Source organism: Ambystoma mexicanum, chromosome 5p (assembly GCF_040938575.1).
Source record: "Ambystoma mexicanum isolate Mex_15411 chromosome 5p, UKY_AmexF1_1, whole genome shotgun sequence".
Taxonomy (NCBI): Eukaryota; Metazoa; Chordata; class Amphibia; order Caudata; family Ambystomatidae; genus Ambystoma; species Ambystoma mexicanum.
The window spans coordinates 46,801,402-46,827,257 of NC_090930.1; the positions used below are offsets into that span (position 1 = coordinate 46,801,402).

General features: G+C 45.9%; 1 protein-coding gene across 3 annotated transcripts in view; it reads left to right on the forward strand.

Moving 5' to 3' along the window:
- LOC138480706 (mucin-2-like) overlaps positions 1-25,856 on the forward strand; it is a 610,165-nt gene that overhangs the window by 14,173 nt on the left and 570,136 nt on the right. For all 3 annotated transcript variants that reach the window (XM_069612406.1, XM_069612407.1, XM_069612405.1), the window contains one exon: positions 16,470-19,628. In XM_069612406.1, the coding sequence (XP_069468507.1) occupies positions 16,470-19,628 (3,159 nt within the window). The remainder of the gene's footprint in view (positions 1-16,469; positions 19,629-25,856) is intronic.

The following is a 25,856-nucleotide window of genomic DNA, read 5'->3' on the forward strand; positions in this document are numbered from 1 at the left end:
ATGTCTGCAATGAAAATGTCATGCATCTTTTTGAAAGGTGCACCCCGTTTCTGTGAAACATCAGTTCACCTTTGATGAACCCATGGTGAATTGTCCGAATCCTATCATTGTCCTTTGTCATTCTTGCCAGCTCCCCATTCAGTTTCCTCACCAAGGCATTGATGGCACTTTCCTTTCCTGGAGTTCTCCAATCCCTCATGGGAATCGTCTGGGACCAGGCCACCAGTGTTGGGAAAGCTCTATTCCAGTTCCACCATCAATGGCTCCCGTACCCCTTTCCGTCCCGTAGACACCAACCATTTCCTCCCAGGTGCACCACTATAAGGTCGGGAGGCTTCTTCTTTTGCCTGGGCATTGCTGATGGCGCCTCTGAGCTGGTGAAGCACATCCCCCTCCCCACACCCGACACCAAACCAGTGCACTGAGAGAGCATCCCTTCGAGACCCAGATGTGGTTGGCCCTCTGAAATGTCGTTCAGCCCTTTGGATGAAAGGGTGGCCGATAATCCACACAACCCTCATCCTCAAGAAATGGAAACAGGAAAACCCCCATGATTATGGCCCGACATACAGTTTATCAATTAGCACAACTACCGCTTCAACACATGTCTTGCAACAATCCCAGACGCACCCCTCCCCCCCCCCCCAATCTGTCATGCATCACTACGTAATTGCCACATACTTTTCTGGGAAAGAGGTGAAGGACACACTGTCACCTTGTGCCAATGGCACAATTGTAATCAGTTAAGGTTTCTGTTCCTGTGGCCCACCGATTGTACTGCACAGTGGTAAGGTGACTTGCACCGTGATACTTTGGCAGGGGGACTATTCTGACAGAGGAAATGACCTCCATAGCAAGTGTGCATTGCATGGTCTCTGAATATAGGCACCCTGACAGAATGTGTGCCAATCATCACATTGTGATGATCATTGTGCGGCTTCGGCCAAAACTCCAGGACCACTGGTGAACTTGGGGGGGGGGGGGGGGGGGGGGGGGTGGGCATGTCGACCAACAAGGCAGAGAGGCGGCCAAGGTCACACACATCAATCCTGACCATCCTAGATCTCTGGCTGGCCAGCGCTACAGCTTTCCCCTCCAGGAAGGGATGGGGACCCTGCCGGGGCACCCTGCAACCACTGCTGAACTTGTGGGGACGAAAGACACACGTAAGAGACGGGTGCCCAAGGCCAGCAACATCACCCCCCCAACTTTCCTGGCCCTCTGGAAGGCCTGCGTGGCAGTTTTGCCAACTGCGAAAGGATGGGGACCCTGGCGGGGCTCACTGGGACACAAATGGTGACCATCCCAAGGAAAGAGCTCCATACCAGGTGTGCACCAAGTGTGCATTGCATGCCCAGAAGAATTGACCATCTGCATTACTAGCGCAAACTTATTTGAAAAATAGGTGGTAATTATGTGTACTACTTTATATTTTTGTAATTTTTATTTTATTTATCTTTCCTATCAAAGCAGGCAACTTCCTCCTATTTAGGGCACACACATTGCCGACATGACCTCCCCACTACCTGTTCCCATGCCACTGACACTACAGCCACAGTCCCTCCCACCACAGTAACCATCCTCTCCCACATTACAGTGCATACTTACAAAAGGAAATGTTTTACTACTTAAGTCAGCGTAAGCTTTCGACTAGCCACAACTGCAAAGGAAACAAAATAAAATTACAATCTGTACTCCGCAGCCTCAAAGTTTGCATGTTTTATTGGTGGGCTAGCTGCAAAAGTTTTGATTCCTTCTACCAGATACATGGCACATCCCAGTCATCTACCACCACGAAAGCTGAACTGCACACTGATAGGAAATGGGGAATAAGAACAATGGGGGTATGAAGACCCCCACCACAATGTAAACCATGTACAGATGACTTAGTGGCAAACTGCCCTCCCAGGGAAACGGCACAGTTCAGCTGGTCTGGGGGGGAAAATCGTGGCCTAGTCCCGCAAGTGTGTCCCTGCCCACTGCAATACCTCCCCCAAGCACCCCCTCCCGCTCACACCAACACTCCTGCCCCATTGTCCACCCACCCCACTAGCAATCTGCCCCCGCGTAATATAGAATGTTGAAATAACCTAAATTCCATACTTGCATAACAAAGGAGAAGTTTGAACTTCACAAGACCAGTAAAGGTAAAAAAAACACATATATTATCTGTCAGCCCAGCCAAAAACCAACCCACACTGCCATGCTCCCATCAACGTCCGCTACTGAGCACCGGGGGATAGTCGCAACATTCATTCTCTCAAAACGGCCAATGACCACTTACTATGGTGCTCACTTCCCCAGTCCAAATACTGTGCACAAGAAAGAAGCACCACACCTATGTGCTGTGCCGTTGCAAGGCACACATCCACCGATCCACACCCAGCCCTGCACTTGCTTTCCTTGCAAAGCAGCCAGCCCCCTTGCATTCATAATCCCTGGTGTCTAGTGTGCCCCTCAATCCCCCAAATCGCCAACAGAAACAACAAGAGTTTTCTTCTTTTTGTTTGCGCCTTTGCCATGGTGCAGATGGGCACACTAATGTGCCCATCTGCCCCTAGGGTGCCCAAAACCTACTGCCCCATCCATTGGGGGGTGCCTGTCCCATGTTTTCTGGTGCTCCCTGCCCCCCCACTCCAAATGGATAGGGGGGATCTCATGTAGTACTCCCTGGGGGCAGATGCTCCTTCCTAGGGGCAGATATCTGCCCCAGAGAGGGCTACATTATGTGCCCCCTATCCACTTAGGGTGGGGGGGCACCCCCTTTCTTTTCACAAAATTGCCTGGTGGTCTCCCCACCCGATTTCATCTAATTTTTTTTATTTTTCTAGGGGGTTTGGGCCCTTCCCTAGGGGGCAGATGGGTACCCATTCCTACAGCCCATGCGCCGGTGGCTCGGGGGCAGATTACCTAGTAAGCAGCCCCCCTTCCCCACATCACAAACAGATCCCTGATGGTCTAGTGGCATTGCTGGCCGCGGATCGAGCGCTCTGCCCATTCCAACGACACCTCCCTCGATCTCATCGGCTCAATAGGGGTGTCACGGTATTAGTTTTATGACGGTACAATAACCTTCTTGCCAACTGACGGTATATCATAGTTATCGCGGTATACCAGGTGGAGTTAACTAATCTTAACAAATAATTTCTAAAAGGTCATAAATTGTCAGATTTATCATCACAAACAAAACCAAGCACCCAGGGCCAGAATTGGGCTTTTCAACATACTTTCCACTGAAATGCCACCCCTTGCTTCCACCAAACACAAACACACGTGTGGAGAGAAGGAGGAGGAGGAGCGGTGGGGGGAGCCCTGCTGCGACTGGCAAAGCAAACTGAATAGCTTTTCTTAAGTGGTAATTTAGGCTTTTAGCTCCCCCACTGGCTACTGGTGAAGATGAACATGTTGCCATCTTGATAACCTGCATGCCACAGATCAATGGAGTCTGACGGTAGTTTACGCTTGTGCGCATACACACGCACACGCACACGCACTCTCTCTTTGTTGCAGCCTTTACTTTACTTGCCGGCCAAAAGGTGCTCAGTAATCACGGACATGTTACCCCTTGGTATGGCAGCAGGGAATACCCCATACCCGCCAACCCAAAGTAAACCCTTTTCCTTCTCGGCACTGTATTTATTCTTCCTATTGCGAACATATTGATTTTGTGTCAGGCACGTGTGGTTTATTGAATGGCATTAAAAACTGCTCCAACTGAAACTACTTGGCAGATGGCACATCCAGCAGTGCAAGCCAAGACTGCGCAGCACTTGCTTACTGCAGCCTTTCCAAATCAGATTGAAAAGCCCACTTAACGGTATGAACGGTATAAACAATGTGACGGTTATTATTGTTCAATTAAGTGGTTCTCGGTATATTTAACGGTATACCGTAATACCGTTACATCCCTACGGCTCAATAAAGCCAGAGATTGAGGGAGAGGTCTCTTACCTTCTCTCTTCACCGCGCAGCCGAAAATGGCTGGCCCAGTGAAATTACTTTTTTTCATGTCGGTGTGTATTACGCACGCCGACGTGAAATTGAAGGTTATCCAATCCCCGGGCCATGAGGAGGGACCTCCCCCTCACATAGCCCGGGGGTTGGATTACTGTTTTGTGCTTTGCAGGGATTGCATAAAACAAAGTGCCTAAATAGACCAGCTATCTCGTCCTTGGCAACACGGAGGTAATGTCAAGGACGAGATAGCTCATCCTTGGAACTAAAGAGGTTAAGGGAATGTACGTTTACCCATAACAAAATGTGCAAAAGCCCAGTGGAGAACAGCAGAAGGCTGGGCTCCAATGGCTAAAGTCAGGCTTGGATTGTCAGACAACAGCAAAATGTTGGGGGCAGGGGGTTCCCAAATGGAGGGAAAATTCCAAATAAATGTAAGTCTTTCCTTACACTTAGGATGCGTTAGTAAGTGGGATTGAGAGAGAAAAGCGCAAGAGCTTTGTGCTCTTGGTGGCTTCAGTAAGAAAAAAACAGTCACTGTGCTGGTATGATTTGTTGATGGACATTTGTGCGGTGGCTGGCGGGAAGTTGTATGTAGGTGCTTATGTCCATCTTGGATGTTGTGGAGAGTCGCTAGGGTTAGTCGGGGCCCTCTGGGTCTTTTGCTGTACCCTGGGTTGATCCGTTGGGTTAATCTTATTCTGTTGAGTTTGGAGTCAAGTTGTTTCTGTGGTTGATCCGGTTTCTTATTGTGTTGGGTTGGCATTTTTCCTTTTGCTGGTGTTCCCTCTTTTGCTTGGTGAGCTAGAGCCATGTTTTTAAGTTTCCTGAATTTTAGGTGATCTTTTGTTATTCATGTTTCGTTTGGGAACGAGTTCCAAAGTCTCACCGCTATGCAGGCGAATGCTGATTCCGCCTCACACCAAATTTCTGTTTTGTGTATTTTAGTTTGAGCCAAATGTTGTTGGTGGACTTTAGTGTTCGTGTTGGTTTGTAGATCGAGATTGTTCCCTGTATGAATGCCGCTTCTTGGCTCTGGATTGCTCTGTGGGTTATGAAGATTTGATTTTTTGACTGGTAACCAATGTAGTGTTCTCATTGCTTGTGATTGTTCTTTCTTAGTGACCTGAGGAGTAGTCTTGCTGCTGCGCTTGCTCATAAGGTATTCTGGCATTTTGAGATGGATGCAGTTTGTGTATTCTATTCTTGACATGACAGTTCGTTGTCCGTTAGGATTCTGAGATTTTTGACCACTTTGGATGGAGAACTTCCTTCCTCTACTACAACCGATCAATGCCAGCGAAGAACAAAACCCAGCACTCGCCAACTGCCTCACTGAATTAATTCAACTTCTCTACTGTTTTATTGCAATTATTCCTAGTGCGAATGGGTGGGCCGAGGTTACGAAGGGTACTCTGATTGCATTCTTCCTTTATCTTGAATGATCTAAGGTGATAGTCTGAACAGGCACATGGTGTGTTGGAAAGGATGTTGTTACAATTGAGGTCAGCTAGCCAGTCTAGAGTCCTGCCTTTGTTATGGGTAGGTTCTGAGATACAATGCCGAAAACCTAATTCTGTGATCGTATTGGTGAGGGCTGTTGCCTTAATATCCTTTGCGTATTGAAAGCCAAGATTCAAATCCCCTAGCAAGATAATTTGTGATCCTGGCTTAGTATTGTTTGTGAGGAGGAGAGTAATGTCGTCTTCAAAGGTGGATACAGGCCCAGGTGGTCTTTATACAAGGTGGATGGTAATGGTTTGGGAGGCAGAGATGGGTAACTTGACGGACAGAAGTTCCGCTGACTGGACTGATTGGTTAGATAAGGGCCTAAGGCCTAAAACAGTTTTAGATGACAGACACACACCCACCTTTTGGCTCGATTGGATTCTCTATCAAGTCGGATGATGGAGTACTCGGCTGAGATGGCAAGTGAGAGTGAGGGCCATGCTGCAGCATGAAGCCACATCTCTGTGATTGCTAGAAATTCGAGGTCACGGGATGTTATAAGATCAGCAATATCTCGGGCGTGTGCTGGCAAGGATCTGGCATTGATCAGAGCTCCCTTGATTGAGGTGGATTTATTGGGAGTATTTTTTGTGTGGTTGGTGTTTCCCCAAGACTGGGTGGTATGGTTCACTATGTTCTTGGTAGTGTCGACTATCTTTATTGTAGTAAGCGAGTCTATAGCAGTCGTTGTAGTTTTGTAGTTGGGTGAGGAGTGCGCAGGCGAGAATCTGGAGCCTAGTCTTTCATTTCCCTTTTTCAGTGAACGGGGTTGGTTAGGTGTAGGTCTTTGAGAAAATTGTTTGATCCAATGGGCAGGTGTATTATGGGAAGGATTGCTTGGGAACTTTTGTGTGTTGGGTAAGGGTTTTTTAGTAAGTGCTAGAAGGCAAGGTGGTGGGTGGTATGCTATCGGATTAGTGGAGTCTCAAAGGCATAGCTGGTAGAATACTCGGGGTTCTGGACATAGTGCTCGTGTCATTAATGGGCAGCGGGAGGTGATAACTGGTATCGCCAGCGGCCATAGTAGGTTGGAGCAGTGAACTGAGCATAATAGGAACGTATGAAGTGGTGGTGAGGAGGAGCATGAGCATGACGTAATCCAAGGAAGGTTGAGCTAGGGTCTAAAATACTTATGCCAAATTCATTTGCGAGGATTTGTAAAAGGCTGCTGCAGATTTGAATTCGGTATCTTATTATTCGGTCTGATCTGATCAAGGCATGATATACCACCCTGGTTATGTGGGAGAAATGTGATCTTGCGTTTAACTCTCCCTTTCATCCTTACAAGTAAAGGCCATAACGTCGCTTTGCATTTTTGTAAAGATGTCCTAGGACCAGGATAGGCAGAATCTGAAATAAGCATAGAAGATTTGCCAATGCATTAAAGGAATGGTTCGGTCAACATTTTATATTGCCCCTACGGGTCGGCCATGTGTTTTTAAGCCTAAGTCGCTCAATTTCTAGAAAAATTTCCTATGGACCTTAACCGAGTTTTCGCCCATTAAACGCATGCGAAAACAGGCATCATGGAGCTGCCATTTTGTGATAATCCTATCATTTCCCCCATAGCCCTGGCTGACCTGCTTTTGCGGCACCAAATCATATCCCCCGCCCCCGAGCCTGACACTATCAAAACATTCATATTCCCCGCCTCTCTCCGTGACGTTTCTGTGCTGCGTAGGCAAACGCCCAGTCTTCACACAGAACCTGGAAACCAACACAGATCAGCTCACAACACAGCACGCCACAGTTCGGAATATGAAACTGTACTTTAAAATCAAACGGCAACACTGTAAATTGTACATTTATTTGACATTAAATGTTTATAGAATATTCAGCAATTGCCATATGAACTCCGAAAGTCATTTATTTTCTTTTATCTCTATCCGCAAATCCGTAAAATGTTATCGTGAGTCACGCGCTGTTCCTTTATGGTACACATGGTGTTTGTTTTCGTTCAAAGAAGCACTTTTGTCGCACGTTGAACTGCAAGGCTGTTCCATCAAGTAGACACTAGGCCAGGGTAAAGGATGATATGTTGCTTCTAGCCGCTAGTACCGCGTAAGGGCATATGGGTCCTTGGCTATAGTCCCATAAGATCATCAGAATGATGCAGTTGTTTACATTAAGCTGCAGCTGGCGGTTGAAGAAATCGTCTGCCGGGGTCTGAAACTGGTGGCAGTGGCAAAAGGGAAGTATATACCTGTTTTGAAAACACAAAATGTATAATTGGTCTCGCCAGCCGATCTTTATTAATATTATTAATTTTATTTATTACGGCCGAGCTGAAACTATTTGCTTTCAAGAATAGTGCAATGGAGTATGTTCGGCTCTAAAATCAATGCAAAAACTAACGAAATAAATCGAGGTTAGTACACAATGAGAAACGACTTTGTCTACATGCATGTGGAATGTGTACCTGCATGCCCATGTGCCCGCTACAAGGACAATCCCACAAACGTTTTCAAAGCCATTCATTCATTCATTCATTCATTCATTCATTCATTTATTCATTTATTCATGCATCCATTCATTAATTCTTCATTCCGGTATAAAAGCTTCTAAAGAGTTACTTACATTATATTTGCAATTTCCATTGTCTCTCTGCGTAATGCAGTTCGTAAATCCCACTGTGCTCTTGACAACGATTTTTCGTATACTGAACTAACATGAAACTCGGTCTAGTTTAAGAATTTTCTGCCTTATCGTCTCTTACATTATTGCACCCCCCCCCCCTCCCACTCCCTCCTTCAAATTCAAATACAGTTATTTCGGCATGGTCCCTGTCTCTCAAGGTCAAAAAACAATAGAACCTTATACTGCCAGTGCGAGTCATGGGCCTCTTCAGGGCGCGAGCTGAAAATAAATAAAGCCGCTGTCCTTCACTAGCAATGAGCATACATTCTTTCTTTGCAACATCCCGTAGTAAAGCCATCTGTGAGAACTTGAAGTTTCGAATCCATCTATGTAGTGCGCCTCAATGTGCAAATGCGAACTGGCTTCTCTCCCATCTGCAACGGCCAGCCTGGCGCGTTCTAAAGCCCCCAATTTTGTCCTCGTTGTCTGCGAGCTTTGAAGCCCCAAAGAACCATAACTATTGAGACTTTTAATTTGTTGGGGAAGGTCAGGGAAAGTATAAAGTACCCGAGGAGTTGAGTTGACAGTGAGATTTATTGTTTGTTTTATTATTTGCAATAAGCAAGCCTCCCCTCGGTTAACAGTGCCCAGCATTTATAAGAGATTGCGAAAATTAGTTACATCAACAAAAATATATACATACACAAATAGACAAGGTCACCAATATGAGGTGAAAAGAGAGAGAATTCAAAGATGACACCCAGGTAGTTCGGCACCCAGGATGGTGAAGGTAGGGGTTAGGGTTAGCGTGCTTTGTATGCACACTGTACAATAACATTTATTTACAAAAAGACAATCGTATTACAATTATTTAAACCGGGATTTGTACTTCACAACCAGCTCTCCTTTGGGTGGACATGGCACAGTGGCAATGGATCAGTGCTCTGCAGAGAAAAGTTCAAAATTCCATATCTGTGCTTCTCTAATACAGCAACAATAAGGCTTTTGACAAAGTCTAACTCCATTTCCTCATAGACTGGTTTGATCACCCATTGCTTACTTCTTTTTGAAAAGGCCTTAGTGTAGCAAGGCATCCTTGCATTACCCTTAGTCCTAGATTGTTCACGGCCGAGATTCTCGTTATGGGCCAAGACGGCAAGTAGAGTTCTATGTCTCATGCCCTGTATGCTGAAATGCAAGCGCTTTGGCCTGTACATTAGGCACATATTGTGGAACACCTCCAAACCTCCTGTGTGACAGAATTCTGTCAGTCCCCTCAAATCTCTTGATAGAGTTTTATCGAAAACAATCTTCTCAATGGCTTTGTGTGTCGGTGAAGATGGATTCAACCACTTCTTCTTCCGTGCCTCCACTGGGGACAAAGGGCCATGTTCACATTGGTGGAAATGTAGGTTTTCTGACCAGCGGTGCACGTTGGTACAGTGGTGCATCAGTGACCGCCATTTTTCAAGTAGTATTTCCACTGACCCTTCACAAGTTTTGGAGCTCCACCAAAGATGGTTGCTGATAGACTGTGACCACTCTGAAATAGTTTCCAAACTTTTTTTTCCCTGCAGCCGAGATTTGATGGATTTAGCAAGATGCCATACGTCAAATTGATGTTTAATATGTGGGAACTGCTCTCACATTGTCTTGGCAATTGAAACGTGTCTGTCCGTGGCTACGAGGTCGATGTGCATTCCCCTCGATTGCAGATATTCCACTGATTTTATAAAGCCTAGTTTCTCCATGGCCACTGAGGATGTACATTGTGTTACATGCACGATCTACGAACACACAATTTTCTTACTATCCATGTCCTGAAAGTGGTAGGTGCAGTACTTGGCAGAAAATCCAGGGCTGTCGCACTGTCCATCGCCGGCTAGCCTGAATCATTTGCCTTCGAATGTACTTGCTAGAGACAATTGTTCAATTTTCCAAGCATCACTAATGGCCGGAAACAGATAATCATGTTGGTATTTGTAGTACTGCGTTTTTTAAATGAAATGGAGTCCCACAAACTGAAAGAGACTTTAACTTTCTAAAACTGGAGCCACTAAAAAGTGATGCAGTTGCACACAGTAGATTGCCTGCCTGCTGGCAGTTTCCCCAGCATCGATTGTGCAGACCATGAACGTATGATGTAATCTACAGGTGGCATGTATTGTGACGTTACTGCCTTGTTTTTGACGAGTCACATGATCAATGGCTTCCCACATACTTTCCCTCTGAGGGAATGCCTACATTCCAGCATACTTATAATATCCATCAAACAACTGTCGAATACTATGTATTTGCCCTCTTTCATTAGACTGTCATCCGGTGTCAAAGTTGTTTCGGCCTGTGACGTTGAGGACATATCACCACATTTCAAAGAAATATCGCTGCTATCAAGATCTGATGCGTCGGTGAATGCTGCTGCTGGTTCATTCTGTCATTTCAACATCTGCTACTTCAACATTGATTGGAGAACACAACAATGTCGACAGCTTTTTTGGTGGCAATTTTTTGGCGGGTGTAGATTATGTAAATTGATCTGCGACTACTTCAGAGCTATCTTCAATACATCCAGTATCATGTTGTTGCGGTCGTACTGTAGCAATGGTCCAATACAACTTTGCCGGATTCTCCGGACACATTCCTTTCATTTTCTGTACATTGGACATGAACATCCAGAGTCTTAACACGCCCCGTCTGAATTAATAGTTCCTCCATAGCCTCCATAGTGTAAATGGTCTGGCAAGCAACATCTCTCATTCGCTTCACTGTCTGTGTATGTATAGTTCGTAGACCCACGGGTAACTAGAGGACAGATTGGAAAAGGGATGTTCAGTTTAAACGCAAGATAAAGTATAGTACAATTGACTTGAATAAATCATAAAATAGTCCCCAGCACACACAAATTTCTAAAGTTATGAACTGTTTGTAACTAACCTTATTTTTGTTTCTTTTCTTTGCAATTTTTTTGACTCGACCTTCAACATCTGCACGCTGTTGCTCCGATACGTATCCGCATGTCTCCCCTTCCTCTTGCGCTGCAACGACTATATTTTCTGTATCCGCATAGACAGCACGGAATGAGGCTCCATCGACTCCCTGAAAGATAGTATTTTCATTACTGTGTATCAAAATATTGTTAGCATAAAACACGTGAGGACGAACACACATGTACATCTCAATAGCCAAACACGATTTAAACATTGTGTGGAACAATCAAACGACAAGTATTCGAGCTCTGATGACCTAGTTCGATGGAGCTGTCAGTATCCATACCTCTGGCTCTGCATGGACTGGCAGGAATGATTGTATTGAAGAGGAGGCATCAGCAACTCACTGAAACACAGTACTTGCGTTAATAGGGAAGAAAGTATAGCAAATGGAATCACGTTATATGATCACGCGCGATTGAGCTGTCAGTATCCATACCTCATGCTGCTGAAGAATATCTAGGGCTGTTGTCAATGTGGTGCGCACTTCCGAAAGCTGTTGCGCTGATTCGTATCCGCATGGTCCCGCTTCCACCGGAATTACTTGAATGTCGGGCTCTGCATCAAGTGCGGGGGTTGACGATTCAACAACTGCCTGAAACATAGTATTTGCATTAGTAAGGATTACAATATTGAAAACACAACACGCTTGGGGTCGACCGCACAGGTACATATCAACGGCTAACCACAAATGAAACCTGGTGTAGAACAATCAAAAGACAAGTGTTCCAGTCCTGATGATCACGGTTGATTGAGCTGTCGGTATCCATACCTCGTGCTGCTGAAGAACATCTAGGGCTGTTGTCAATGTGGTGGACGCTTCAGCATCTCCCTGAAAGACAGTACTTGCATTAGTATGGATAACACTAATTATAACTGAAAACAAACACCAGGGGACGACAACTAAGGTGTATATCAATTGGAAAGCACTAACCAAACAATTGGTAAAATAATCACACGATGCATACAAACTATTACTTGACATGCATAAAACAAGTCTGTAGCGGAATAGCCAAGTATGATTACCTGATACGCGCTAGAAGTGGTGTTGATAACTGCGAGCACGTGACGGAAGTAGAATGTTCTTGTTCAGATTCAAGGGATAGTCAAGAAGTTGTAAAGGTAAATTATTGTTTGATAATGAAATGCCAATATTTAAAATTGCCATGTGAGGAGACAGAATACTTGAGTAATGCGCAATATAGCACAGTTCTCTGTGCCCATATATAGATTTTTTGTGGGTTATGAAATCTAAAAATAATATATTGATAAATGTCATTATTCAAAAAGCTATACACTCATATCATAGTATTACAAATTGGAAACAACACCTAAAATATCAATTAATCCATTCGGCTACCTAGACACTACCGCAAGGCCTAAAGCTAAAAACAGACACTTGACTCACCAGTGGCGGATTGTGGACGAATAGAGTGGGAATAGCGTTTGCGAGCAATTTTCGTGTCGATCGCCGTTTATTCTTCTTTGTTACCCAAGATGTGGTGTACATGTTCGAGGGGAAAGTGCCGGCTGCAGATGCGGTATCGATCACCCCTCTTGTCCTCAAAGACTTGTTGGACTCTACTTTCCAGCTCATCCAGTGGATATCCGCAATGTCTGACCCATTCTCTTATTCGATCAACAGTTTTCGGGAATACAAGCATTGTTGTGCCTTCAGATTTAGCATGGGTCTTCGAAGGGCAACCGATAATCGAACAGGCAGGCATTGTGGAAAATTCTGAAAAGTGTATATATCAAGATTATTATAAAACCTTGATGAATAAAAATGTCATAAAAAAGTAAATGAACCATACCGTGCTCAATGCAAGGTTTGTTTTGGTCGCCGGAACTATACCAGTTCATCATGTGCGGCTTAGCATTTGCATAAGTTACAGAAATCTTTTAAATTATGTGACTAAACTCTGAACATGTGACTCGTCCCTTGGATGTTCTGTCTTGCACGAAAAGGAACCATGCTTACATTAAAGACTGGACCCCCGAAGGATGCAATTCGATGACAATTGACACGGATGAAAATAAATAGATCTATTGATAGCATAACAATTGAAACTCAAGTCAATAGCAATGAGACCAATGACCATAGCTCTATTGGGTACTGTAATAGCAAATAGATTGAAATGTAAAAATGACCGAAATATGACTTGGATACATGGCCTTACCTTGACCACCAAACACTTGGATTCAGCAGGCCGAGTAGTATGTTGCAGGAGAACAGGTAGCACACTAACGAGTTTGCTCGAAGCGGTCACAGATAGCACGGCGACGAGCAGATTAGCATAGATCTCAGTGCTTCTCAGGTAGAAAGTTCAGGAGTTGACTTGCAAAGCACAAAGATGTTCTCATGAGACATATCAAGTGGTTTATAAAGTATTAGAAACAGGGGTGTGTTTGTGAATGAATGAATGAATGATGTTTGTATGTCATGGTATTATGTTTATTGCAGGAGGGCGGCCTGCCTCAGGGGAGGCCTGCTTCGAGACACGGGGTCTGAGGAGGCCATGTGAGCGATGGCCCCTGGGCGTGGTATACCTTTTTGGAGTGTACATGCTGTTAGGCACCTTGGCTGTTTGCGCCCGTCACAGCCCCCATGCCAGCGCTCCTGAACCAAGCACATGGCTCGTTCATCTCCACAAACGTGTCCTTGCCCACGCACCCTTGCCAATGGAAACTTACTGCCATTCTGACCCTGTGTCCCTGCAAGGTATTCTCTTCATGTGCCAGACCACTGACCACGCCATGATGCCCCGCTAGCAGATCCCCAACTAACATTAGACCCCTACTGCACCATATCGTTGCCTATCAATAACAAATGCCACATACCAGAGATTCTTGTGAGCACAGACCCACACTTCAAACAGTGTATTATAGTGGTCAAGACCCTTGACCTAAGGCCTGTATAATCCAATGTTAATTGATAGTATAGATATATGTGTGACTTTTATAGAGATATAACCGACTGAAAGACTTTGAGCAAGTGTTATTTAGTGCATGCATTATTGATAATATATTATGTTAGCTTAGATAGGGACCACCCCGCTTCACAGCGACTTGAACTTCACCCATTCCGAGCACAGATGTCTGACTGGAGACACACTTGATTGATTTAAAAAATCGAAACAACCGTTGTTACAAAATAAAACGCCACATATATTTTATCTTATTTTGATGGCACAAAAATACAAAACTTTACACATTGTACAGTTCAGGTTGCAGCACAGCGAGAGAAAATCCCCTGTACTGACCGCTGTCACTCGGGAACGTTTCTCTTATGGCACGAACGGCACAGGCGGGTATCACTCTTCTAACGCGGTGTCCAAGCCTCCCGTGAAGCCACCATGTAAAGGAACGATAGGCCACCAGCCTGTACCACCTGTGAAAAGGAATGAAACAAACTGTTTTTAAATGACCAAGATAAGTTTAATAAACTTTTGTTGTCAATGACAATTCTTGTAACTAATGGCATTCTGCTGGGACAAATGCTTTCTAGACACTGCACACTATTGAAAGACTTTCTTGCATTACAATGATATGCATATGTAATTTTGGATATAGGAGAAGACCATGAAATAGGAGTGGCATGACAAGCAGAGTATACTTACTCGTTACTCGGATTACGAGGACGAACAGTTGCACGAAGTTGGTGCATAAGCACCATCATTATCCTCAACACGGACCGTGTGAGGCAGGCTGCCCTGAAGTCTGGCAGCTCGGTGATGCATTGCGGTCGTGGCTCGCCTTCCGAAATGTAGGCCACGCATCCCGAGTTTTCACAGCAGCAGCAGTTCTCGTCATCGGTTGGCATTAGCTTGCACCGATTGCATGTGCACCAGGTGGAAACACCGTCCATGCGACTAGGTCCAGGCTCTTCAGCTGTTGAATCGTCCTCCCAACTGCCGTCCGAAGACCCATCGTTTTCGCGTGTTTCCCTTTCCAGTAGTTCCTCCTCGGTATACTCGGGCTTGACATGTAGGGCATTATTGTAGCCATTGTGTGTTAAACAAACTAAAATAATTGATAGCGGTGGTACTGGTATCTGTTCACATGGGCTACAAGCAACGAAGGTAGCTGACCAGAGCACAGAAATGAGTCACAGAATACTCAAAATAACACAGAGAGGAATGGAATCGAAAATATGCTGCTGTGTGTTGTGGAACGGTCTGTTTATACTTATTGAGGAAAGAGGCGTCCTGCCATTTCCATGGCGACACGTCATTAGCTGAAGCGCAGCGAATGTTGACACGAGACGTGCTTTGGCATTGTGAAATGGGCGGTACGCGTCTGCTGATGACCGGCTCAGGGGCGGGGGATATGATTTAGTGACGCAAAAGCAGGTCAGCCAGGGCGATGGGGGGAAATGATAGGATTATCACAAAATGGCAGCTCCCTGATGCCTGTTTTCACGTGCGTTTAATGGATGAAAACTCGGGTAAGGTCCATAGGAAATGTTTCTAAAATCGAGCGACTTGGGCTTAAAAACACATGGCCGACCCGTAGGGGCAATAAAAAATGTTGACCGACCCATTCCTATAATCTATTGAGCCAGGAGATCGCCTGGGGCTACCAATATTCGAGGTCTTCCTTAAGCATCATGAAGTTAGGGTCTGGGGGTGGGAGGAGCTCAGTTAGCAGCATATAGACCCGCCACCCTCCCCATACAGTGTATTTTATCCTTGTGGATGCGATCTTCAGGGAGGTTATCCATGATATAGCTTCAAATATTTGCAGCCAATGCCAAGATTCATTCAGATTTATTGAAGACGACCTTAAACCCAAAGCCATCTAATTTCATTTTTATTTAATTTTTGGGTGGTTAGGCCTTTTGTGACGGTAAAATAAAAGGGAAATTACCCTTTTACAAAGCATAAATGTAAAAAGCTACCTGAAATGCGGCAATCCTTTTAAAGAACACAACCGTATCCCACCTTGTAGAGAACTACTGGCTACGGAGATCGCTAGTAAAAACAAAACTATTAATTCACGCTCTAATTGATTGGTCTGGTTGCAAAATTACAAATGGGGATACTCTTCAGTGTTGATCCCTGGTTGCTTTGAAATGTTTTGGGGAGGGGGGGGTTGCTGCCTATAAAAAATAAAACGTGCCTCAGTCTTTCATGGTACATTGCAGCAACCGATGGGATTCTGAACTGAGAGAAGGCTTTTTAATGTATTCTTTAGAGCAGTTATTGTGGGGCATGGCAGATTGACACAATAAGGTGACATGGGTGAGTGGCAGAGGATCTCTCCCCTGGGTTGTCCCCTGCATGAGCTATACCCCTCCCATCAATGGGCAGTCAAGATGTTGATTGATCGTTGTTCACTGGTTTGTGTTTCATATTTATGCAGCTGACCTTGTATTAATATATTTAGGGTTAAGCTTCTTTCCTATAACATTGATTGCACGTAACTCTTTTGTTTCTGCAGGCTGCAAGAGGTGCTCAAACCAGGCTACCGCGTGCAAATGCACGGATCCCTCCACCACTGAGACGTATGTCGCTGCCCAACTTGAAGGATGTCCCTTTGGGCGCTCCTCGAGCAAGCTGCCAAATTCAACCTTCAAGGCCAGCTTTGAAGGACAAGGGGAATTTACCGCAGGAGTCCCTGAGACGGCCGCAGAGACAAGAGAAGCTAGACAGCAGAAAGAGCGACATTGGCGCGATTGTCCAGCGACTCTCTGCTTCTGCCAAATCCAGCCTGCCAGGAAACCTCAAACCAAGGAGAAATAGCACTGGGGCGATTGTTAAAAACCTGTCCAGTCATTTTCAAAGCCAGAAAATGGAGCCTACAAAGAGAAGCAAGCTTCCACTGGACAGCACATGGATTTGCAGAAACTCTGACTGTATGGGAAAGGCAGAGGACAGCCTTGCAAGTAATGAATTCAGCACTGTGGCCTCTGAAGGTGGCACTTCCGCTTGTGCGTGGAGTACAACCTTTGTCGTCCTAGATGACGATGGCAATGAAGTCTTTCCTGATAGTTTGTCTCCCAAGGGCCAGTGTGGAGTCCAGGATAAGAATGGAGGCCTGAAAGAAGAGGTTCCTGCTATAGCAAATGCTCTGTTAACTTCAGGTGATTTACTGGCAAATATGGAGCCATCTCAGTCTTCTTCAAGTGACCTTCTGTTGCTACCTGATGCCAGCCACGTCACGCCAGTGTCCAGATATTTCCCAGATTGCCAGTTAGCAAATCCTAGTCATGAAAAGGGCCTAAATGCTGGGAATCCGGTGTCTGCATCTAAATATTTTAGCACTCCACTTGCTGGTGCAAAATCTAAAGGCAAGGTGCACCTAACACCTGTCATGGAGGTGGAGCTGGAGCTGAGCACCACAGAAGCGAATAGTGCAGCGAAACACAAACCATGCAGTTTGCAAATGGAGAACGGCTGTGTAAGGGCATTAAACCCAGACCTTCTCCAGGATAAGGCTCTGCTCCCGGAGGAAGTCCCTCCGAATGCTACTCGGAATACCACTATTAATACACCCCTCTATCAAAGCTTCTTTGCCTTGGAGTGCTTGGCAATTGCCAATCAGTTGGCAGGTGGCATGTCTCGTCACCAGAGCCCCGCTTATAATGCAGGCACACAGTCTGCCAAAAGAAAGCGTGCCATTTTTGATTGGTCCACCATAGAGTCCGAGCCTCTTCCTTATGACAGCTCGCCTATGAGGTCCATGCTGTTCCATGAGGCAGCGACGGTCATTCGATCTCTGGAGAGCACCCCTTCTCACACTGACCAATCCCTCTTTGGAGAAAGCATCCTCGACCTTGAAAACATGGATCTGCAACTGGTGGATTTGCGTGAGACAGAGCCGAAACTGCTGAGCACCGTCAAGGAAGCAGCAGGCGGTGAGCCGAGTGGCTTGTCCAAAGTATCCATAGTTTCCAATGACACTTTCAGAGGCTTAAAAGACCTGTCTTCCTTTGAGGGGATTGATGTTTTAGAGGCTGCCCCAGATGGGTCTACAAGCGACCATGGGTTGCATGACAGTGAAGAGGTTTGTGAAACCAAAGCATTGGGTGATAGAGGCTTAAACTGTACTGTGGAGTTGCAAGGTCCTGCTGCGCCAAGAGCTCTGATGTGTGGCTCAAATGGATTACTCAATGCAACTGTAACCCGTTCCCCGAAAACTGTCAAAACTCAGCTAATTCAAGAAACCGAATCAAATGTTCCTGTTACAATGTACTTGGATGCTCATTTAGGTGGTTGCCAGGATCTTAACCAGACTGTAACCAAATCCTTGAAGACTGCCATGAACAAAACACAAGAGCTATTTATCACGAAACTGGATGTTGGGGCCCTAAGCCCCTATGGCAAATCTGAGCCCAAGGTCTTGCCTTTGTTGAACACCACACAAGAGATAGTACAAGTCAGCCACCTTGACCCTCCTGAAAGAAATATGCAGGGTGTTGTGAATATAACACAGGATATACTACCAGAGAGGGATCCTGCGAACGTGACTAAAGAACGTATACATGTGGGGAACACAACGAGATATCTAGAAGTAAAGAACCAGGACATTTCAGACCCTCAGAATTCAGTGAATGCAAATGCCACACATGACATAGACATGTTAAAAACTGAAGCTAAACTGGAAAACTTGATTAAAACTATAGATCAACAGGAGGATGACCTGGGGTTAAGCGATGCTAGACCAGAGATGGACCTTGTAGCTAACTTGATGGAAGAGGTGGTTCAGAATGAGACGGAGCTGGAACAGGATGTGGTCCAAAGTGAGGCACGCCAAGCGAAAGACTTAGAAAACAGTTTGACGAAAAATGACCAAGTGCTGCCAGATGCGTTGGAGTTGCCCTACACAGTTAATGCAAGCACAGTTAAAGTTGAAGCACGGAGTCGGCAGAGAGCAGTAGTTCTCTCAAGTTCTGCTGAAAACTCCATAGTGGAGCCTGCAGAGCATTCCAGGAGGAGCATTGAGCTGCCACACAATGATAGCCTCTTCTCTTTGTCGTTTGTGACTTCCACTCCTCTGCCAGGGGCGTTGCTCTTTCAGTTCATAAAGGGAAGCTGTTCCGACACGGACGCTAGCGGGTTACAAAATTTCCCCAATTTATCAATCTCTTCTGTTCCAGAAGAGGCCAATGGTGATTTGGCAGAGGAAAAGCACAGCAAGTCCACAGTGAGCAAAAAGGATCTGAACCGGACCACTATGAAGTCTTTCAAGTCAAGTGCTGGTTACACTACCAAATTGTTAAATATGCCCCCACCTGCAAACAGCGTCCACAGAAGCAGCTCTTCTAGGACTACGTTGCAGTCAGGCCTCCCGACGGCAAGGAGGACCTTGGCTCTCACTTCAACGGGTGAAAAGGCTAAAGTTTCTAGGGAGAACACTATAAAAGCTCCAACCGGTGGAAGAGGCCTCCCCATAATGTCAAAGACATCTTCAAAGATCTCTCTGGGCAGTAGTAAGACCCATCTCCTGAAGCCAGGGGCGTCAACAAATGCAAAGTCCCCTGCAACAAGCCCCACCAGTGTGCCAGTGGAGGTTGAGGCGGCAACCTTGCCAGTGGATGGTGATCAGTTATCCAAGATCGGAGAAACTAGCCCATCAACCCACTGTAAACCTGCACAAGTAAGTGACTCAAGTGTCCTTTTTAGTTGTGGTGAAAATGTGAATTTGTATTTCTTCGATTGGGCCACTCCAATAGGGCAGACCTGATTCTGGGAGGCAAGCAGAGGGCCCTTTACATGGGATCAGGATTTAGGTTCCCCATTACCCAAACGCTGCGCCATGCGTTTGTAACGCCAGGAGTAAAGAAACTCTACCTCGTAGAGTAGTGCAATGAAGAGGGGATTGAAGTCCTGATGTTGATGCGGGAGGGGAGGAAGCTGTGGTTAGTAATGTCTCGTGTTCATAACAGATGATGCCCTTGGTGTTTAATTCTATTAAAATTACAACTTGTGGTATCGCTATAGCTGGGTGCAATCTGTGCACGACATTAACCATTCGCTAGTGATATTTGACTCTTTGGTGGGTGAGAAAGATTGTGCTGCATGTACATATAGAATTGAGGTGGCAGGTGAATTTATATGGTTGACTAGTATCTTGCAACTTGAATGTTTGCCCCCATCCTGTATCCTTAATCAGTCACAGTATTGTGGAACTAAATGCTGGTCTCCTCCATTCTTAGGTTTAGTTATAAGAATCCGCCGGTGTTTCCATGTCCAATGTGCAGGTTTTTCTTTCTGCCATTAAGCAGTCTTATTCTTTCCCAAGACTGTTCTGTAAGAACCTGCCAGCAGCTGTCCTGTAGAAGCTGGTTGTGCCTTTTTTCTGTTCTCTGGTTGCCCGGTTCTGAGAAGTATGTCATGCCCTGGGTGGCTACTACGGTTTCCCGTCTGGGTCTAGCCTGCAATAGGTTTATGTAATGCTTCATACTGTATTTCACTCTTCTAAATGATGCAATGTCGACCAGGAAGTAATACAGACCACACAATTGTGGTGGATCTATATGGGGCAAGACCCGAGGAGTGCTCCATCTGTCCCACCTCTGAACCTTTGGTTGATTTACTGTAGCCTCTGAACCATTTCAGAGTCTGGGAATAAGTGAACAACTGTTGTAGGATCAGGTCTGTAAGGAGGAGAGAAGAACACATTAGCCAACACCTAGTACAAGGTGCTGCAGAAATGTCCATCAATGCTAACCATTACCTTCGGTCAATAGAAGTATGCGGTCTCCAATTTGAACAGGGTGACGCAACTACAAAAGGTTGGATCAGAAAGGTAGGTCTTCAAACTTAAAAAAACGTCACAAAGCAAATTTCTAGAACAATATAGCAACTTATCAAGTTAAAATGCCCCCGGACCACCGATAAATAGGCGGAGTTCTCTCGTCTGAGCGTGAACTCTCCTCCTATTACTGTATCTGTGGCTCAAATTGTATCCCACAGGTAAGCGGTGCCCACCAGTCATGTGAGACACCGAGTGATTCATTCACTTGTAAATCAGTATATTTTGTTAGCACTCCCCTTGCCGAATTTCATTCTCTATCAGCATCACCTCAACACCTTGACAACACTGTTCTTTCCGTCCTGACGAAGGCCGTGAGAAGCATTTGACCCATGTAGCCCCATTATGCGGCTGAAACACCTTGGTGTAGACAAACTCTTTCCAAACCACAGTGTTAAAAATGTTCTTACACAAAATGTATATCAATATAGTACAGCGAATTTGTTGTTTTTATGTATGTATTCTGACCCCTGTTATATATCGACAGTAGAACGCTGTATTTTGTTTATTGTAAAGACATATGTGCAAGAAAATGTACTTGCTTGTGATGTATTGTGCACATTTGTGTTGCTGCACTCTGTAACCCATGATGTTCAGCACTATACCAAAACAATCAAGTAGATATATTAAATATAAAACACGGTATCCGATACTCCTAGGTGTGGCACTCTGTTTGTTGCATCAAGAGTGATTGTAAACAGTAAGTAAGGGGGTATGCTTGTTACTTCAACCCGTTCACTTGTATATGTGTTAACCATAGAGCCCTCCTGGGCAGAATAGGGCTTTTCCAGGTGCCCTTGTTTATAATTCTTGTTAAGAATAAGCATTCTGCATTTCAGTAATCTTGGCAAATCCATCTCCTCTCGAATGCCCATTGCGCATCTGATTAGACCAGAGCAAGTCCTTAAGGCACCCGCCGTCGGATACCCAACAAGTATCCACGTTCAGGGCGATTTACTGCAGCCTTATAGATGGAATTGGCTGGGTGCCTACTGTCTACTTTGGTGAAATTGTCCTGAAGGTTCTAGGATTCAGTTTCCGAGGCCACGATTTCAGTAAACCCAAAATCGCACAAGGACAGATTGGCATCTCTTAATAGGCTGATTGTCTGGTGAATTTGCACGTGAACGTGTTAACTTTCACGATAAACAGACTAGGTTGGCAGACCCATACCTTCTCAAGGGCTCTTGTGGGTACGCTCAAGATGGATCTGGCTTCGGCTACACCATAATCGGAATGCAGCTTGGAGTAGGAATTGGTGATATTGGTTTTCAAGCAATGCCAGATTCAAAAGGATTAAAATTGCGGTTGTTTCACAGTTCTTATTTAGCACAATTGGCCTTGCACAATATGGGTGGTGATCCTTTATGAGAAGTGCTCTGTTGGTATTTTTTCTGTACTCTGAGAGGGAGAAGTTATTATATAACGAGTGACTGTGAAGGCCACTGCAAGCCTTCACAGTGATGAGTGCATGTCCTGAATGTCAGGCTTGTGCTGCTCACACTTATGTCTAGCAGACCAAAGAAGGTGGAGAAACACCTTTTATCCTGAAAAGAGCTGTCACGTAGTCACTTTGCATGTTTAGTAACATTAGAAATCTTCAAATTACTAACCCAAATAAGCACCCAAACCTCAGTTTGTAGAAGATGCTAGCTATGACCTACATAACACCCACGCTAACTTAGACAATGCTTGTATGTCTTATATTTTGTTTCTAATATAAAGCAGAAGGTATAGCGTATATCAACTTGGAAATGCTTGCTGAGGTTTTTGCTTTAAAGTTGCTCCGATTGCTTCTTCTGTGTTGCATGGGCTCCTATTCGTCTGCACACGCATGCCCATTGCAGTTTTTCCTAGGATTTGGAGGTTTGTACACCTCTTTCGTAATCGGGGTGTTGGGACACTTTGTCCTCTCTTCATTATTTTGACCTATGTGAGTACCCCACTTCCTGTTTTAACTGTAATTTCAATGTACCAGATTCCAATTCTGCTTTTACCCGTCCTCTCATTTCCTGGAATAATGTTGTGCCTCCGTATGACCTTGCACCAGCACTCTGGAATTTCTTCCTACAAGCTCACAGGAGGGTAAATCGGGATGTATTCCTGTCTTTTAAGCATACTCTTCCTCCCATCCTTTCTCCCTTCTGCCTCCTTTCATTCACCATCCCAGACTAGCAGACTCGATGAATAACGGAAAGCTAGCATCTCAGTCCCTCCCCTAATCCCTCTCCTATACCAAACAAGCGAGCTGCGCCCGTTTGCTTTAATTAGAAATGCTTTAATTAGATACTAAGATCATAAAGTCCATTGCTGACACTTGACGGGCCCTCACTACTGTAAAGGAGACCGAAGAGCCAGCAGAGAGACTTCAGACCGCAATCTTTCTTCCTAATCGGTCCATACCATCCCTCCGCCCAGACAATAGACCTGATCAATATAATTGGACATCTCTATCCCTACCGCCTCTATGCATTCTTCAACGCCTTTTTTACTTCATATGACTCTTCTACCAACTGTAAGGTTTGCATGCATTATTTTAATCTCCATCCTCCCACCCCTCCCCCCACACCACTCTCCTTCAAAGTGGGTTGCAGAAGTATCAGCAGGTTCGCTAATTGGTTGCATTTTATTTCAGTCCACCTGGCGATCCCTAGGCTTTCCTCGATTCGAGGGAATCTAGACTCCTTTCTCTGAGGGGAAATGGAATACCTCTCTGGATAATATCAAGGTCCACATGAATACCCAGATATCTTTTGTCATTCTGGCAGGCCTTGGGGCAGTGGGTCTCATCGTAGCACTGCAGAGACATTGATAAATGCAATACTAAACGACTGACGTGTGCTCAGCTGAACGACATTTTCTTGGGTGAAAACGAAATGCAGAAAGTGACATGAAATGTAGCTGAGAAAAACAAACCGTGCCAATATTGGTCCCAGTCTAGATAAGTCCGCAAGTCCACCCACAAGTCACAGAGCTGTAACCGTATCTCATCTCCCCAGGATAAAGATGCACTCATGCACGCAATGGTGGGAAAAGCACTTCCAAAACCCAGCCCAGTCCAAAACCCATCCTGCAAGAAATTACGTTAATTACAATAGAACAACAATGCACATAATAACACTTTGCATTAAAATTCACCTTAACATTGCATTAAATGTTCACATTAAGAATACAAATGGGCCACGACATAAACATCCACACACTCCCACACCGGCCCAACACCAATAACTGAATCAATACTAGAGGCCACAACACGAACCCGAGACACCACTCACGCTGGCCTAACTATGGCACAGACCCAGAGAACATTAGAATGCCCTCCCCGCAACAGTCTGCCATGTGTTCTTCCTCCTGGGATCCGTCAAAACTGTTCCTTTACTCACGGAACCCTGGCAGCGTGCGTCACCACGCTCGGGGAATGGAAACGTAGTCCACGCTGTCCCTTGAACCCTCTCCTGTAAGCGCTCCGGATGATAGTTAACAAAACTTCCAAACCTCAGGCATCCCATTTTCATGGTCCTCCTCACGACAGTCCACAATCTCCTTAGCAACACAGTACCCAACTTGCCATGGATTCCGGCCCAACAATGTCCTCTTACGGCAACAGAAATGACGTGAACACGTTCACTGCGCTCACGACACGCAGCGCATTTAACTGTCACTATGCGTTCCAGCCTCTCGCGCTGAAACGCCTCTTGATGACTCAAAGACGTCATCACTTCACAGAAAACTGCAGAGTCCACATCCCAGGTGCCCTCCATATGGGAAATCAATTTGGTGACCCAGAGGTCGGCAAACCTCCCCAAAAGCAATCTCCAAGCAATGGGCTCACCTCCAACAACGCTGCAGCCGTGTCCTCAATTCGGCACCCGGAATGCGTGCTCCGATCTCGGCACGCCTCCTCACTTAACTTACTGGACCACGCGGCCTCCAGCCACACCTGGGCCACTCTGCGCCAGGCACACCGCAGGGCGAAGCTTTTGCCCGATGAGGGTTGCTGCTGCCGTGCTAGACCCCCGCTTACTCTGGGGAGCGCAGGCGGCGCGGCTAGATGAGGAACATCACACTTCCTCACGCAGATCACTGGACCAACCCTTCCTGGGAGGGACGCTCCCGGACCCCCCCCCCCACAACAGGCAAGGTACAGACTCTACTGCACTGCTGTCAGACCACCTCCTATCTCCGCTGTGGTGTTACGGTCCCTACTCCATCCAGGGCCCCGGCTTTGACTGTAAAGGAGCCACTTAACGCCGGCACCACCCGGCCTGCTGGGTCGCAACTCTGCCACTGAAGATTGCACAGTGCCTCTGCAGAACTTGGCACTAGCAACGCCCCAAACCTCCGTGGATGCTCCAACACTCGGCACTGGACCCGAGGGCCACTGCGCTTCCAAGCACCCGCTGCAGGCTGGAGGGGAACACCTTTGGGCACTCCAGACAGTCCAGGCTCCAGCTCCCACTATATCGGGAGCCTCCTCCTCTTCAACACCACCCGGCCTGTTGAACAGCAAACTCCGGTCCAGACTCCAGAGCTGCACTGCTGGCTGCTACCCAGGACATGGACACTTGGAGGGCGGTGTCCTGATCAAATGCTGTCCCCTCCACGACAGGATCCCATCCTCGGCACCAGTGTAACAAAGTGGTATTGTACATCAACACACCTGAGCCAGCAGGTAAATTACTATGGGTTTATTAGTAAGTAGTACAGCAGAAACATCGGCACGTCCTTGCCAGCCAGCTCTCCTTCTCCAACTGCCCCCCCATGGAAGACACATTCAGATCACAACACTCCATCCACAGTGACATCACTGTATTCTACACTAACATCACCACACCAGGGGAGGTAGAGGGAATGGAGGGGAGACACACATAACATCCACCTTGGCACCCCACCATGGAGGAGGTCACAGATCCATATGACCCTATGCTCATGGAGTCGATGCAAAGAATTATTGACAAATTCAACCGGTGCCAGAGATCCCAACCAGCACCAGCCATATGAATTTGTCCTCTGCCTCAAACCACAAGATCCCCTCAGTGACAAATCGCCTAATTTCAGCACATCTAGAAG